Genomic DNA, 18239 nt, shown 5'->3' on the forward strand with positions numbered 1-18239 from the left:
TGGACCCTTTTCTTTAAAAGTCCAGGGATGGTGATCTCCCATCCCATTAGTGGCCCATTCCATTGCAAGTGGCACTAGTTGATGGAAAGATTTTTCCAAAATAAGTAAATAAATTAAGGTTTCTCTTAAAGAGGAAGGAGCCAACCAAAAGTGAGTCTCAAACTCCTGAGTATGATGCTAAGTTGTCGTGCTTGTTGAAAGCAAAAATAACCAGATTTTAACAGATCAATGATGACTTTTATTAAGTGGTGAAGTTAAGCATCAGAGGGCACATTTTCAGGAGAGAAAATGGCAACTGGTTACAAGAGGGGTCTGATTTTTATAAGGTTTAAGTGAGACTTGAATCATAGCAAAATGCATCAGTTGGATAAGCAGGGGTCACAGTTGTGCAAGTTCAAAGCCCAAGTTAGGGGAAGCAGTTGTGAAAGTTCAAAGCCCATTGTTGCTGGGAAATGGTAAAAGTGCAAAGCATATTGTGTTGCTTCTCTCCCTTGGACCCATTGTCCTCCTTTCTCCCTAGGGATAGTGGTTCCCCTTTTCCCCTGGGGAGTTGTTGTTTTCTATATCCTTCACATGCAACCATTCATTTCTTTGTTCATTCAACAAAGTTATGAGAACCTAATTCAGTTTTAGGAGCTCTTGTTTTAGCAAGGAAGACAGAACTATAGCAACTTATACCAGCAAAGAGTAAGGTACTAACACTAGAAGGAAATAGGATACATTTGAGGAGGAGGGGATCCTCTAAGGTAGTTGGAAGTAGAAAGATGTAAGTCCTCTTAACAAAAAGTATAATATGCACTACAAATTTTTTTAAAGTTTATGATAAAACTGAGGTACAGGAAAAATAAATTAGTAAAAGTAAAATGAGATTAGAATTTTCAAAGCAGCCATGAGGTCCTATTCTTAGAAAATGCTTATATTTCCATGTGCTTGAAGCAAGAAGGCCAGATTAGGGAAGGTTTTGCAGGCCATACTAAGGAAGACTTGACTTTTTAAATAATGAGAGCTGTTAAAGTCCTTCAAGCAGAAATTACACCGTTGGATTTGATTATTCTGGACATTATTTTGCCTACTGTATAAAGGGGTAATTCATTCAACAAATGCTGAGGGCCTACTTACTGTTATAGGAGATGAATACATAACAATGAGCAAAGCAAAGGTCACTATCCTCTTTGTACTTACATTCATATGAAGTATGATAGGCGACAATATCATAAAGATGTAAATTATATGATATATTAGATGATAATAAAAGCTTTGGGGAATTAAGAGATGGGTAAGGAAAGTTAAAAATGCTGAAGTGAGGGTAGAGTTGCTGTTACAATTTTGCAAAATACAACATTACCAGAAAGAGCAATGAAGGTGTCCAGATTGTGGAAAGTGGCACACTGCCAGATCTGTCCTTGGGAGCTGGATCTTGGAAGGAAGACACACAGGCCTGGGAGCAAGCTTAGAGCCATTCAGACAGGGAATCCCAAGTCCCAAAGACCCCAATTGTGAGAGATGGGGTGGGAAGGTAAAAGCTTCCAGAGGAGCCCTCTTGGTTCTTCAAACACCTTACACTGCAGGGAGAGGATTGGCCACAGTGGAAGCTTCCAAAGGATGGAGCCCAAAAGAGAGCTCTTTCTTGCTTGGGCTATTGGAAGGACTTTGGACTTTCCTCTGTGTGAAATGTTAAGCCATCAGCACACAGGATTTGACTCATATTTTTGAAGAATCATTCTGTCTGCTGTGTTAAAAATCAACTTGAGAAAGCTGAGATTAGAACCATAGCATCCAATTATCAGACTGTTGCAACACCATAAGAGATGATAATGGCACTGAGTGATAAGGAAGCAGAGAAGACGATGAGAAGAGGTCGTGTTCTGGATATAATCGAAGGAAGGGTCCGCAGGACTTGTTAGTGAATTAGCTATAGGGTGAAAGAAGAAAAGAGTTGAGCATGACTCCAATGGTGTTGGCCTCTACTTCAGTAAATGGAGAATAGAGCTGAGGGAAGCAAGACAAGAAGGGAAAGCAGCAGTGAGGAGCCTCTGCAATGAGATAACGAAAAATAACAAGAAGATGAATGGAGGTTATGGTAATGGGGTGCAGAAAACAGAGGTCATCTAAGCAGCATCAAAGAGGTAGAAATGTAACCGGAAGTTAAGCAGTTGGGTTCTTCGTCTCACAAATTCAAGGAATGAAATCCAGGGACACAAGGATGAGAGCAAAATAATAGGATTTATTAAAGTAATAGAAAGAAGCAGAGTTCCCAAAAGGGAGGGGCCCCAAGAGGGATGCCAACAGGTATCTGTTGTCTCGGGGTTTTTAAAGGCATGTCTGATGATTGGTGGGTTGAGGGATATCAGCATGGACCAATCAAGCTCTTCAAGGTCTGGGCTTAATAAACCAATCAGGAATGCATAATTTCAATCCTTTATTTACATCATTAAGAGGTCAGTTCTCACCTGGTGGTTTTTGACACATCTATTAGAGGAAGCATTTCAGGTAGAGGTCTGCTTGTGGTTGGCTGTTGCTAGGGGTAAGGGCAAGAGTAACTAAGGAAGGGATGCAGTGACTAAAGATGTGAAGAATAGAAACAGGTATTCTAGGTCAGAAGAAGATATTGTGGTTAAATGCATGGAGAGCAAGTCACAGGATGTCCTTCAGACCCAATGTCTCTTTCAGGTTGGCATGGTGTCCCCTGTCCTTCTTCAACACCCTTATCCTGGCTATGTATGGAAGATCTATCTTCCTGCCTCCGAAATAACAGAACTAAGGGATGGACTGGATTTGGCAGATGAGAGATGAGTAGGTTGAAGATGACCCTCAAGATTCTGTCTTGAGGTGGCTATTATTATTATTGGTATTCCAGGAAAATAAAACACAGTTTTCACAAGTTGTCCAAGGTGTTAGAGGCTAATAATTTGTAAGCCCAGACTTTGAAACTAGATGTGTCTGATTTTAGAGACTGAGCTCTTAACCATTTCACGGAGCACATTTTTTTCTTAGAAGAAAGTTTAATACAGGAGAATTGTGGTTGGAAAGTACTTTTGTAACAATGTCTGTCCCTCAGTTTTGCCAAGGGCACAGTATGTCAGGAAAGTCCCGTTGGATGGGCAAGGAAGAAGGAGAAGTTAAAGCCAGAGATGGGCCATCCAGGAGTCCTTTCTGTTATTAGCACTATGTTATGTCATTCTTTCATGTTCTAAAAATAGGAAGTTGGTAAGTGCTGCTCAAAAGTGCTTAAAAGTGCTAATCAGCTCACAATTGCTAAGTGCCTATGATGATACCTTTTCAAATTACATTTTCTTTATTGTGTGGGGAGCGGGGGTGGGTACTAAGAATTGAATCCAGGGGCACTCTACCACTGAGCTACATCCACAGTCTTTTTTATTTTATTTTGAGACAATGTCTCACAAAATTTCCCAGGCTGGCCTAGAACTTTCAATCCTCCTACCTCATCCTGGTATACTTCCATCTTGATGAGGAAGACTATTGTCAAGTTCAGCTAGGTGTGCCATGAGCACTTCCCTGTGGAAAGCTCCCATTTGTTACCTGTCTCATATTTCTGAAAATAAAACCAAGAGTACAACCAACTATGGACCTCACATTTCCCTCTAGTTACTGATTCATTTCTCTTCATGGTTTTGTAACACTCTTCTCTAAAGAGTTGGCTACATTCTATCATCTCTACATCTTTACCTCTTGAATGTAACTAGAACTTTCACGTGCACTTGTCAAGATCATGGATGACTTCCATACTACTAAATCCAACTTGCAGCAACATTTACCTCTATCAGTCGCTCCTTCCTTGTAGTGCCGTGTTTTAAAATGTAAGTTTTATTAGTATTTATATATGGTGAGGCCAACAGATCAGGAGGCAACTGTCATTGATACCAAACAAGGTCTCATTGCCTGTGTACATAAAAGCTGATATTATGGCAAAAAGAAATAACTTTCTTGGAAGGTCACCTGGCAAGGAAGTCAGGAGCAGAGGGGGGAAAGGCTCATATCTGTCTCCCTGATGCACAAATTACATCCTTAATGATGTAAATTGTGTAAATGCAAATTTACAGAGAGGGAGAAGGGAGAAACTGCTTGTTGATTGATTGTCAAGAAGAGGGAGTTTGAGATTCCTCTGCAAGGCAAAGATGGTCACTGTGCCTCAGAAGGAACATCTTTCTTTCCTGAGGGAGTTATGTGCTATGCAGGGAATTTGGAACATTTGACGTCAAAAGGTCATTGACCAGAGGAGCTAGCTGCTTCTGCACATGTCCATTCTTGAACAGCTGATCACATTGTCCTTGAGGGGATTCGGAAGGCCTTTCCTGAAGAAAAACAATTTAAGCACTTTGTTACTTAAGGAATTTATGTCCCATGTGGCCAACCCTCAGCCATTGGAAAGATAGTTTGTTATACTCAAGATCCCAAGAAAAAAGGATGCAAGTGCAGGGGCTACATAGGGAAGCGCCAAGATCAGTCACGGGGCAAAGGAGGTATGTGGGACACATGGGCAGGCACCTTTACTGTGGTTTCCATAAGAAGGAGCAGGTGAGACAAGGAAAGCAGATTCATGGTTGACTAATATGAATGATTTCTGTAGGCCCTGGACCATAGGAGCTCTCTCTACTTTTCTGGGGTTGGGGTGATTAGGGCAAGTGATTGGTAACTGTAAATGTGGAAGGGCACAATAAAGGAAGTGGTTGAGAGTATGAACTCTGGGTTGGTTGGTTTGCAATTGAAAGGTGTGTTCATGTGCATATTGTTTCCTACTTCTTGTAACTGGCTAACCTAGGGAAGGGCAACCCCTTTAGGATCAGCAAGCCTCCAGGAAATCAAAGCATTAGAATACAGAGATCGAAGGATACGGTTAATATATACTATCATTTGCCCCGTTACCCTTCTTCTCAGTCTTCTTTGCTGATGCCCTCTCTTCACCAAGATCTATAAATGTTGAAATGCCGCACATGTCAGTTTTGTCTACTTTCACTTCCCTGTCTCTCCATAGGCAATGTCATGCAGCTTATGGATCTAAAGAACACTTATGTGTTGATGACTCTTAAGTTATCTCTTTCTCAAGCTTTAGACCTGTTATCCAACTGCCTCCTGAACACCTCTACTTGCCAGTCTAATAGGCATTTCAAATCATACAAACATGAAATATAACTTGTAGTTTCCTCTCTTAAACCTGCTTTTCCTTCAGGCCTCTCCATTTTGCTCTCGAGACAGTCTACATTCTCTCTTGAATGTGTATCTTCTTCCTAAATAAATTTCTGTGTATGCCTTTGTATGGCTCGTGCTGAAATTCTTTCCCACCACTTATGCCAAGAACCCTTCTTATCCTGAGTTGAGTTCCCCTCTCCTTGGACCCTTCTCCAGAGACATCTCTTCTCCTGTGACAGATCTACAGATTTGATACAATTCCTACCAAATTTTCAACTTTTTTCCCCCACAAATAAACAAGCCCATTCTAACTCATATGGAAATTCAAAGGAGCCAGAATGGGACAGGGCGGGGGTGGGGGGTGCGGGGGAGTTTGAAAAGGAAGAACAAAGTTGAAGGACTCATACTTCCTGTTTTCAAAACTTACCGCAAAGCTATTGTATTCACTACTGTGTGGTACTCCCATAGGAGAAATGGAGATGAAAACTGAATTGGAGGTCCAGAAATAAACCCACACATCTCTGGTCAAGCAATTTTTCGCAAGGTGCCAAGCCAACTCAATAGAGAAAGTATAGTTTTTCAACAAATTATTCAGGAACAACTGGATGTCTATGTACCAAAGAATGAGTTTAGAGCCTTACCTCATATCATATGCAAAAATTAATTCAAAATGAATCAGAAACCTAAGTATAAGAACTAGAATATATTTATTTCTTAGGAGAAAACATAGATGTAAATCTTTGTAACCTCAGATCAGGCAACAGTTTCCTTGATATGACACCAAAAGCACAAACAATAAAAGAAAAAAGTAGATCATCTGAACTTCATCAAAATTAAATTTATATGTTCTTTGAAGTTAATTTTAAATTAAAACATTTATGCTTTGAAGAATGCTATCAAAAAGCTTTGAAGACAATCTACAAAATGGGAGAATATATTTTCAAACATATGTTTGATAAAGAGTTTGGCAGTTCCTCAAAGACTGAAACGCAGAGTTACCATTTGAGCCAGCAATTTATTTATATATATATAGACACACACACACACACACTATGTATTTGGACCTGTTATCCAACTGCCTCCTGAACACCTCCACTTGCCAGTCTAATAGGCATTTCAAATGACTATTAGACATACACATACACACACACACACACACACACACATATATATATATATATATATATATATATATAGTCTCTTGGAGATATATATGTATATATATATACATATATATATATCCACGAGAATATATATATATATATATATATATATATATACATACATATATATCTCCACAAAACTTGTACATGAATATTCATAGAAGAGTTATTCAAAATAGTCAACAAGTGGAAAAATTTGAGTATCAATCAACAGATGAATGGATAAACAAAATGCATTATATTATACAATTTAATATTATTCAATCATAAAAAAATAAAGAAGTATTGATGTGTTACAACACAGATAAAGTTTGACAACATTATGTTCAGTAAAGGAAGCCAGTCACAAAAAGCCATGCATTGTATGATTCCATTTATATGAAATGACCAGTATAAGCAATTGACAGAGACAGGAAGCAGATTAGGGGTAGTTAGAGGTTATGGAGAGAGGGACAGGGAAATGGGGAGTTTCTTTTAATAGTATGGCTCCTTTTAGGGTAATTGAAATGTTCCAAAAGTAGATAGTGGTATTGGTTGCACAACTCTGTGAATATATTAAAGACCATTGAATTGTATTGTAGAATTTTAAAAGTCTGTTTTAAACACATACACACACAGAGATTACTTTCTCTTTTTTAAGAAATTGCTTTCTTTTGTATGTCAGCTATACTTTCATAAAGCTGTTGAAATTTTTAGAATAAACTTAAAAGACAAAGAAAAATGCATAAATGCCTCAACAGACTACTTGTCACCTTCACTAGCCCCAACACCTAATCCAAGCTATCATCATTTCTGCAAAGATATTCCTAACTGATCTTCCTGCTTCTAATGTTACCAACTGCCTCTCCTCCCTAGCCAAAGCTGAGCCCTCTTTTAGAAATGTAAATGAGGTCATGTCATTCTGCTGGTCCAAATGTTCAACTGACTTTCCATTACACTCAGAGTATCTCTGCCATTATTGCCTCAGATGTATGGCTCCAACAGATGTTCCTTGAGAAATGGTCCCTTTGCTAATAAAAGTTGTAAAGTCCCTTTGAGGATAAAATAGCTGTGTGTGCCCTGTCTCTTTTCCCTTCAACTAAGGCCATCCTTTGGATGGAAAAAGCCTGGGATCAAAGGTAGAAGCACAGGAGGTAGAGCAGGACCAAGGTGGGGCAACCCCCATCAGAACCTACTCTCCATCTTCTCCATTTAAACCTCTTGGTAAGAGATAAGTCACATGATGGGCACATGGATTGCAGCACTCAAGACAGCTCTACTATTCTACTCAGCCAACTAGCAAGTATTTACTGAGAACACAGCTCTGTTTCTACCAAACCCTGTTCTCAAATATCCAATTCCCTGATTTCCAATCCAGCTAGAGAAGGTGGTGTGCATTATCCATTTGACAAGACACATCTGGTATTTGAGGGCCTGCTATTGGGGGGATGGGGAGTATGATGTAAAGTTTTGTGGCAGACACAAAGAGGTGCAGATAACCACCAGTGTGGGCAACTCATGAAAACTGGTTCATCTTCAGAAAAAGCCATTAGAATAGGAAGAATAGCTTCTCGTTTGGACTGAGAAAGACTGTCTCACTTCCTTCTACGCTACATCCCCTATCCTCCAGACAGTCAAACTACAACTTCTCTTTGCATTTCTGCTCCCCTGCCATTTATGCCTTCCCCCAAAATATTTATTTATGGGTCTTTACCCTATTCTCAGGAGTAAGCAAATCACCAAATCATGAGGCCCAGGAAGGCTGTGTTAGGCTCTGAAACTTTCAATTGTCTATTTCAGATCAAATACAGAACATGTTCTTCCTCCTGCTAGTGTTGAACCTAGGATCGCAGCTTCATCAGGCAGCAGGTAAGAAAAGACAAAGGGAGGGAGGGGTCCTGGAGGGGAGTAGGTAGTGGCCCCTCACTCAGGCCAATAACGAGCCTGTGGTCCTCAGGCTGAAGGCTTTCTTTGAGGGGAAGTATGATTACTGGCTGCTTCAAGCAAAAGAATCGTGTCAGGGTGGCTTGTGTATTCTAATGTCCCTTTCTTATAAAAATGGGGACTGAGGATATTGATCCATCCATCCGCATTATCCAATAAGAGTAATGACAAGAAGGCATGACTACTCAGGCCACATGCATCTGAACTGATACTAGAGATCAGCAACGAGTTTCTTAAAGGTGAAATGCCAAGGGGCTTTCCCCTTCCCTTGTGGCAGGGAGAGTGAGTAGACAAGGTCCAAAACATCTAGAGGACTTTATTAGAGCAGGGTCTCTTGAAGACATTCTACCTATTATTATACTTTCATGTGAGTTGCTCTTTTAAAATGCAACAGTAGCAGCCTTTGGTCATTCTTACCTTAATGTGGACTACTTGAATTGAAAACTCAGAGTCTTCCTAAAGCCCCAGTGAATAATGCATCTGAAGGTTCTGCCTTTAGACTTGAAGATGGGTCATCTACTGAAGGATGTGGGCAAGTGGAAAGGAGCCATTTAAGAACTGATTGTTTTCCTGGCAAACAGACTTCAGACCCTTAGAGTGTGCAGTAAGGACCAGGAGTGAATCATTTTGGTCAAATGACAGGAGGTAAGAGAGAAAGAAAGAGGTGGAAAGGGGGATAAAGTCCTTGGTGGTAGCAGCCCTAATCCCATGGAAATCACCTAACATTCTGCTCTTGGTTGACAAATAACCCTTTGGCACTTGATAACCTTTTGAAGAGCTTTCTTTCCCAGTCCAGGTGGCCCCAGAAGGTTCTTTTCTCAGCTATGTTCCCCTCCCTTACTTGGGCTGCCCAGCCTTTTCTGGTCCTGGAAACATAGATTTGGCACCCTCCTCAAAGGAAGACTCAAATATTCTGCCTCCTCCTACCCTGTGCCAGCAGTACGCGCTAAAGAAGCACCTTGTTTCCTTTGCAAGGAATCCTACTTGGCTGGGATTTTAGAGACATGCAAAAGGTGCAAGCACCCGCTTTATACAGAAGGGCTTTAAGTTTCATAAAGTAATTAGTGTGACCAAAGTTCAAAAGAAGGGTCTGAAACTAGAGTTCCCTGTCCCCTGAGAGGACTGAGTGCTTCAGGTGAAACCTTGGGGATTGTGCAACCTCTGTGGGTTTGTAGTTTAAATGCTCAATGGTGTTTTTGTTTTTGTTTTGTTTTGTTTTGGTCTTTTCTCCTAGAAAAAAAAAAAGAGATAGACATTTTTAATCCATCATTGATCTTTCTGAAGAGAAAGAATTTTTCTTTTTAAGGTAAACAGCACAAGGCAATGAGAAGGCACTAGCTCTCCATTAGGTATACTAAAGGGCATAGGGAATAGAGATCATATTTACTAAGGACATGAACTAAATACCTGACACTATGCTAGGCAATTTACCAATGTTATATGTCATTTCATCTTCACAATAACCATTGGGAAGGTGGAGAAACAGACTTGAGAAAGTTATTAATTTTCTTAAAATTACATAGTTTGGTGGTACATGAAAGATTTCAACAGATTTATTGTCCTTTCTACTTTACTGGGCTACAACAATGGCAGTAAGCAAATATGGAAGACAAATTCATAAGTCTTCCAACTTGGGAATAGATTTTGTACATAGATCTGAATATAGATATCTATTGAAAGTTCATTCTGAACATTTCAAAAAATAAAACATATGGATGATAGTTGAAAAATTAACCAAAAAGTAGTTAAAATCATTACTTCCCTGATTTTCCACAAACTCAGAATTTTACTCTGCTTTCCACACTGCCGATAATTTCAGTTCAGACAAACATTAAATGCCTTATTTTTAGAATGCCTTCTCCTCAGGAGTTGGTTTAAAACCTTGTCATTTCACATCTCCCTAATTAAAGAGTTTGCATTTCAAAGATGAAAGAAAACTGAAACACCTAGAAATCAAAGAATCTGAGTGTTTACTTCTGGTAAGGGAAAAAAGATCTGGGATGCTGTAGAAAGGACAATTTTATCCACCATGTTTACTCATTTTAAAACTTTTAAACAAAAAATTGAATTTAGGAATTATTTGTATAGTAAAAATATAATTTTGAAAATAAAAGAAACCCTTAAAAAAGCATATGAGAGCAATCAGGCTACCACATCCTGCTCCTGGGAGAGTCGTACCTTCGGTGGCCACACTGAAGACCCCATTGCTTCATTGTTCCTTGTGCAACCTTCCACCTGCACTCTTCATTGAAAAGGAAAAACACCATATTTGAATTGTGTCAATATAATGCCTTAGTACTCTCTGCATACATTTCTATTTTTAAATTTTAAAAATAATGCTTATAGCAGCATTTCATCATTTCAAATAAAAAAAACAACCCAGGCATTCTGGAAAATAGATAAAGAAATTATGGATTATGAACAAAATAGAATATTATACTGTGAGCAAATAAATTAATTACAAAACATGCCACTGCATCTATCTATGTGAATTGCATAATGTTGAGCCTAAAAAAAAAGTCAAGCCCAGAAATATGGTATATAGCACAATATCATTTTTATAAATAATATATTACTTAAAACATACATATACATATAAGACAAAGCACAATATGCAGGTGTCAATTACCTCTGGTAGATATGTCTTATTAGTAATGTTCCAGTTCTTTGGATGGGTGGTAGGGTCACAGATGTACATTTTACTTAAATAAATAAGTTTTTTAAAAAATATTTTTAGCAGAAGATGGACATAATAACTTTACTTATTTATTTTTATGTGGTGCTGAGGATCAAACCCAGTGCCTCACACATGCTAGGCAAGTGCTCTACCATAAACCCAGTCCTAATTAAATAGTTTCTTATAATTTTTCTTTTTAAAAACTTTCTGGTGGTAAAACATACCATAGATGCAGAAAAACACATGAAACAAATGTAAAGCTTAATGTTACTGAACCCTTTTATAAGCACCACCCTTATCAAGAAGTGGATCTTTGCCAATTCCCCAGAATGTCTTCATCTGCCCATGCCTTGATTAATCTATCCAAACACTCCCCATAGCACTATCCTTTCTGTCCCCCTTTAAAAAAAAACTTTAAATGACTATATATTTCATTAAACATGCTGTGATTCACTTAACCAATTCCCTACTGATGGGCACTGCAGTAATTTCAATTTTTTCCTGGATTAATGCTAGAAAAAAAAATGTGCCTCCCAAAGACAGCAACAAAGGTTGACTAGAAATATGATTCCAGTAAACTACTAATCATTAACTCTTTTCTTACTTGTAGGCTCCAAACATGCTGTACTGAATTATCTATAAAGTCTGAAGTAAAATGTTAGGAACATTTTCATATTTTTAATTTTTAAGTTTACATACATAAAATTCATCTGTGAATTTTGACAAATGTGTGTAGTCGTATAAACCCCCATCACAATCAAGATCCAGAACAGTTCCATCATTGGCCAAATGAGAAATCCTCCTCCAAATTAAAAAAAAAAAATTACTAATACATAAACACATAAAAGATGTACATATTAATGAGATATTATGTATAGTATCAAACATTATACATCATATAATGTTTAAATCAGGCTAACCATATTTATTTCTTCAAACATTTATCATTTCTTAGCAGTGAAAACTTTCAAAATCCTTTCTTCTAGCTTTTTGAAATGTATACTACACCTATAGTCACCATATCATGCAATAGTAATCCAGTGAGTCCTATCTGAGTCTTAGATATGTTGATCAGCTCTTCACAATCCCTCCCCCTGCCCTACCTACTATTCTTGGCCTCTGGTAAACATCATTCTCTTCTCAGCTTCTATGAAATCAACCTTTTTTTGGATTCCACATATGAAGACAAGTCCACATATGTGACACTTGTCTTTCTATGCTTGCTTTATGTCACTTATCTTAATGATCTCCAGTTCAATCCATGTTGTTGAAAATGTCAGAATTTCATTTTTTTATGGCTGAATAGTATTCTATCATGCGCGTGTACCACATTTGCTTTATCTGTTCATCAGCTGACAGAAACTTAGGTTGTTTACATTTCTTTGCTACTGTAAATAGTTCTGCAGCAAACATGGAAGTACAGATTTTTCTTTGACATACTGATTTCATTTCTTTTGGATTATACACCCAAAGGGTAACTGTTGGATCATATGATTATTCTATTTTAAATTTTTTAAGCAACTCCATACTGTTTTCCATAATAGCTAATTTACATTCCCACCAAAAGTGTTCAAGAATTCCCCTTTTTCCACATCCCTGCCAGTACTTGTTAACCTTTTGTCTTCTTGATATTAGCCATTCTTACTGGTTGAGGTATTAGTCATACCTCACTGTGGTTTTAATTTGCATTTCTCCAGTGCTTAGTGATGTTGAGTCATTTTCATGCACTTGTTGGCCATTTATATGTCTTCTTTTGAGGAATGTCTATTTAGATCTACTGTCCATTTTTAAAATTGAGTTATCTGATCTTTGCTCTTGAGTTTTTGGAGTTCCTTGTATGTTCTAGATATAAACCCCTTGTCAGCTGTATACATTGCAAACATCTTCCCCATTATATAGGTTGCATCTGCACTCTGTTGAGAGTTTTCTTTGATGTTCAGAAGCTTTTTAGTTTTATGTTACCCCATTTGATTATTTTTGCTCTCATTTCCTGTGTTTTGAGGGTCTAGGACAAAAAATCCTTACCCAGTCCAAGGTCCTAAAGCATTTCCTCTGCTTTCTTCTAGTGGTTTCATAATTGAAGGTCTTATATTTAAATCTTTAATATAGCATGAGATGATCTTTGTAACTGATTAGAGATAGAGATTGCATCATTCTTCTGCATAAAATTGGATACCCAATTCTCCCAACAACATTTATTAAAAAAGACATTGCACTTTTGTAAAAAATTCATTGGCTATAAATACATGAATTTACTTCTAGGCATTCTATTCAGTTCCATTGGTTTGTGTGTCTGTTTTTATGCCAATGCTGTGCTGTTTAGATTACTACACATCTGTAATAGACTTGAACTCAGGTAGTGTAATGTCAGCTGCTTCATTCTTTTTGCTAAAAATGACTTCAGCTATTAGGGTTTTTTTCTGTGGTTCCATGTAAATTTTAGAATTATTTTTTCTAGTTACATAAAGAATGCCATTAGTTTTATTTTGCTGAAAAGAAGCTTTTCAGTTTGAATCCATCATATTTATTGATTCATGATTTTATTTCTTGTGTTTTAGGAGTCTTGTTAAAGAAATAGAGGCCTAATCCAACATGATGAAGATTTGGGCCTACTTTTTTTTCAATTAGACATAGTGTCTCTGGACTAATTCCTAGGTCCTTGTTCCACTTTGAGTTGAGTTTTGTGCATGATGAGAGATAAGGGTTTAATTTCATTTTGCTGTATATGGATTTCCAGTTTTCCCAGCACCATTTGTTGAAGAGACTATCTTTTCTCCAATATGTGCTTTTGGTACCTTTGATTAGTATGAGATAACTGTATTTATGTAGGTTTGTCTCTGTGTCTTCTATTCTGTACCAATGTTCTACAAGTCTATTTTGGTGTGAATAGCATGCTGTTTTTGTTACTATTGCTCTATAGTATAGTTTAAGGTATGGAATTGTGATGCCATCTGCTTCACTCTTCTTGCTAAGGATTGCTTTGGCTATTATGAGTTTCTTATTTTTTCAAAAGAATTTCATGATTGCTTTTTCTATTTCTAGAAATGTCATTGGGATTTTGATTTAAATTGCATTACATCTGTATAGTGCTTTTGGGAGTATGGTCATTTTGACAATATTAATTCTACCTATCCAAGAACAGAGGAAATCTTTCCATCTTCTAAGGTCTTCTTTAATTTCTTTGTTTAGTATTCTGTAGTTTTCATTAGAGATGGTCTTTCACCTCTTTCATCAAGTTTATCCCCAAATATATATATTTTTGAGGCTATTGTGAATGAGGTAGTTTTTCTAATTTCTCTTTCAGAGGATTTGTCACTGATGTACAGAAATGTATTTGATTTATGGCTGTTGATTTCATATCCTGCTACTTTGCTGAATTCATTTATTAATTCTAGACGTTTTCTGGTGGAATTTTTCAGATCCTCTAAGTATAGAATCATGTCATTAGCAAATAGTGATAGTTTGAGTTCTTCTTTTCCTATTTGTATCCCTTTAATTAGTTTTGTCTGTCTATTTGCTCTGGCTAGAGTTTCAAGGACCAAAAGTGTTAAATTTCAAGGACTTAACACCAAAAAATCAAATAACCCAATTAAAAAATGGGCTCAGGAACTGAACAAACACTTCTCAGAAGAAGATATACAATTGATCAACAAATATGTAAAAAATGTTCAACATCTCTAGCAATTAGAGAAATGCAAATCAAAACTACTCTAAGATTTCATCTCACTCCAGTTAGAATGGCAGTTACTAGGAATATAAACAACAATAAGTGTTGACGAGGATGTGGGGGAAAAAGGCACACTCTTACATTGCTGGGGACTGCAAATTAGTGCAGCCAATCTGGAAAGCAGTATGGAGATTCCTTAGAACATTTGGAATGGAACCACCATTGACCCAGCTATCCCACTCCTCAGTTTATACCCAAAGAACTTAAAAACAGCATACTACAGTGATGCAGCCACATCAATGTTTATAGCAGCACAATTCACAATAGCTAAATTGTGGAACCCACCTAGATGCCCTTCAATAGATAAATGGATAAAGAAACTGTGGTAGGTTGGTCCCCTGGTAGGGAGGGTGAGTCACAGATACCCGAGTCTCTCTCGCTTTGTCGTCGAGCCAGAGGGGAGGAGAGGGGCCGCCGCCCGCACCCGCAAGGTAGGCAGACCTGCGACCAACCTACAGATCAGGCCCAGCGGTCTGCAGGCATGGTAGGAGCGGCAGGGCAGAGCCACTGCCCGCGCCGGCAAGGTAAGCAGACCTGCGACAGACCGGTGGATCAGGCCCAGCGGCCTGCCAGCGTGGTATACACTTCACCCCAACTGGAGTAGGGGCAGAGCAGAGCCTTCGCCCGCGCCCAGATCAGGCCCAGCGGCCCGCCTGTGTAGTGGTCAAGTGACCCCAATTGGAGTGGGGGCGGAGAGGAACTGATACCCGTGCCCGCAAGGTGGGGAGACCTGCGACCAACCTGCAGATCAGGCCTAGCGGTCCCCGGGTGTGGTAGGAGGGGCAGGACAGAGCCTTCGCCCCCACCTGCAAGGTAGGCAGAACTGCGACAGAACGGCGGATCAGGCCCAGGGGTCCGCGGGCGTGGTAGACACCTCACACCAATTGCAGGAGGGGCAGAGCAGAGCCCCCGCCCGCACCTGCAAGGGAGACTTTTCAACTATACAAGAGCAATATAAATATATAGGGGGGGAAAAATTTCAAAAACACAACAGTTTCACCAAGAAGAAAGAAACACAAGCAGTATGAAAAGACAAGGAAAGAAAGGACTACAAGCAATGCAGGTCAGCTCAACTTTAGAAGAGGTAACAGCTGCAGCAGATGGAATGTCAGATAAAGAATTCAGGATATATATGCTTCAGATGATCTGGAGTATCAAGGAAGAAATTAGACAGCAAAATCAGACAATGAAAGATCACTTCGACAAGGAATTACACAAACAAATCCAGGAAGCAAAGGATCAACTATACAGGGAGATAGAGGTTATAAAAAACAAACAAACAGAAATCCTAGAAATGCAGGAAGCAATAAACCAACTTAAAAACTCAATTGAGAGTACTACCAGCAGAGTAGAACACTTAGAAGATAGAACATCAGACAATGAAGACAAAGTATTTCAACTTGAAAAGAACATAGACAGCTCAGCAAGACTGTGAAGAAACCATGACCAGAACATCCAAGAAATATGGGATAACATTAAGAGACCAAACTTAAGAGTCATTGGGATACAGGAAGGTATAGAACTCCAAACCAAAGGAATGAGCAATCTATTCAATGAAATAATACGAGAAAACTTCCCAGACTTGAAGAATGAGACAGAATCCCAAATTCTAAAAGCCTACAGGACGCCAAATGTGCAAAATTATAAGAGATCCACACCTAGACACATTATAATGAAGATGCCCAACATACAGAATAAGGAGAGAATTTTAAAAGCTACAAGAGAAAGGAAGCAGATTACATTTAGGGGCAAGCCAATCAGGATAACAGCTGATCTTTCAACACAGACTCTGAAAGCTAGAAGATCCTGGAATAACATATTTCAAACACTGAAAGAAAATGGGTTCCAACCAAGAATTGTGTATCCAGCGAAATTAAGCTTCAGGATGGAAGATGAAATTAAAACCTTCCACGACAAACAAAAGTTAAAAGAATATGCACCTAGAAAACCATCTCTTCAAAACATCCTCGCCAAAACATTACAGGAAGAGGAAATGGAAAATAACAATGAAAACCAACAGTGGGAGGTAGGACAGTAAAGGGGGGGGGAATAATCAAAGAGGAAAACAAACCATGTTTAGTAACATAAATAAACAAATATGGCTGGAAGAACAACCCATATCTCAATAATAACCCTAAATGTTAATGGCTTAAACTCACCAATTAAGAGACACAGGCTAGTAGAATGGATCTCAAAACAAGACCCAACAATATGCTGCCTACAGGAGACGCATTTGATAGGAAAAGACATACATAGGCTGAAGGTGAAAGGTTGGGAAAAATCATATCACTCATATGGACTTCGGAAACAAGCAGGAGTGTCCATACTCATATCAAATAAAATAGATTTCAAGCCAAAGTTAATCAAAAGGGATAAAGAGGGACACTACATACTGCTTAAGGGAACCATACACCAACAAGACATAATAATAATAAATATATATGCCCCAAACAATGGTGCAGCTATGTTCGTCAAACAAACTCTTCTCAAGTTCAAGAGTCTAATAGACCACCATACAATAATCATGGGAGACTTCAACACACCTCTCTTGCCACTGGACAGATCTTCCAAACAAAAGTTGAATAAGGAAACTATAGAACTCAATAACACAATTAACAACCTAGACTTAATTGACATATATAGAATATACCACCCAACATCAAGCAGTTACACTTTTTTCTCAGCAGCACATGGATCGTTCTCAAAAATAGATCACATATTATGTCACAGGGCAACTCTTAGACAATATAAAGGAGTAGAGATAATACCATGCATCCTATCTGATCATAATGGAATGAAACTGAAAATCAACGATAAAAGAAGGAAGGAAAAAGCATACATCACTTGGAGAATGAACAATAGGTTACTGAATGATCAATGGGTTATAGAAGACATCAAGGAGGAAATTAAAAAATTCTTAGAAATTAATGAAAACACAGACACAACATATCGGAATCTATGGGACACATTGAAAGCAGTTCTAAGAGGAAAATTCATTGCTTGGAGTTCATTCCTTAAAAAAAGAAAAAAACAACAAATAAATGATCTCATGCTTCATCTCAAAATCCTAGAAAAAGAAGAGCAAAACAACAGCAAAAGAAGTAGAAGGCAAGAAATAATTAAAATCAGAGCTGAAATTAATGAAATCGAAACAAAAGAAACAATTGAAAAAATTGACAAAACTAAAAGTTGGTTCTTTGAAAAAATAAACAAAATCAACAGACCCTTAGCCATGCTAGAGAAGAGAAGAAGAGAGAGAACTCAAATTACTAGCATACGGGATGAAAAAGGCAATATCACAACAGACACTTCAGAAATACAGAAGATAATCAAAAATTATTTTGAATCCTTATACTCCAATAAATTAGAAGATAGTGAAGGCATCAATAAATTTCTTAAGTCATATGATCTGCCCAGATTGAGTCAGGAGGATATAGAGAACCTAAACAGACCAATATCAATCGAGGAAATAGAAGAAACCATCAAAAGACTACCAACTAAGAAAAGCCCAGGACCTGATGGGTATACAGCAGAATTTTACATAACCTTTAAAGAGGAACTAATACCAATACTTTTCAAGCTACTTCAGGAAATAGAAAAA

The 18239-nt window shown here is 38.1% G+C and overlaps 1 protein-coding gene across 2 annotated transcripts in view; it reads left to right on the forward strand.

Annotated features, from left to right (window-relative positions):
- The window catches only part of Pdcd1lg2 (programmed cell death 1 ligand 2), a 79859-nt gene that overhangs the window by 15094 nt on the left and 46526 nt on the right, over nucleotides 1–18239 (forward strand). For both annotated transcript variants that reach the window (XM_058579695.1, XM_046445853.2), the window contains exon 2: nucleotides 8091–8159. In XM_058579695.1, the coding sequence (XP_058435678.1) occupies nucleotides 8105–8159 (55 nt within the window). In that variant the 5' untranslated portion in view covers nucleotides 8091–8104. The remainder of the gene's footprint in view (nucleotides 1–8090; nucleotides 8160–18239) is intronic.

The sequence above is a fragment of the Marmota monax genome, unplaced genomic scaffold, assembly GCF_021218885.2.
Source record: "Marmota monax isolate L192 unplaced genomic scaffold, Marmota_monax_Labrador192_F-V1.1 WCK01_AAM20220418_F8-fsc00124, whole genome shotgun sequence".
Lineage (NCBI taxonomy): Eukaryota > Metazoa > Chordata > Mammalia > Rodentia > Sciuridae > Marmota > Marmota monax.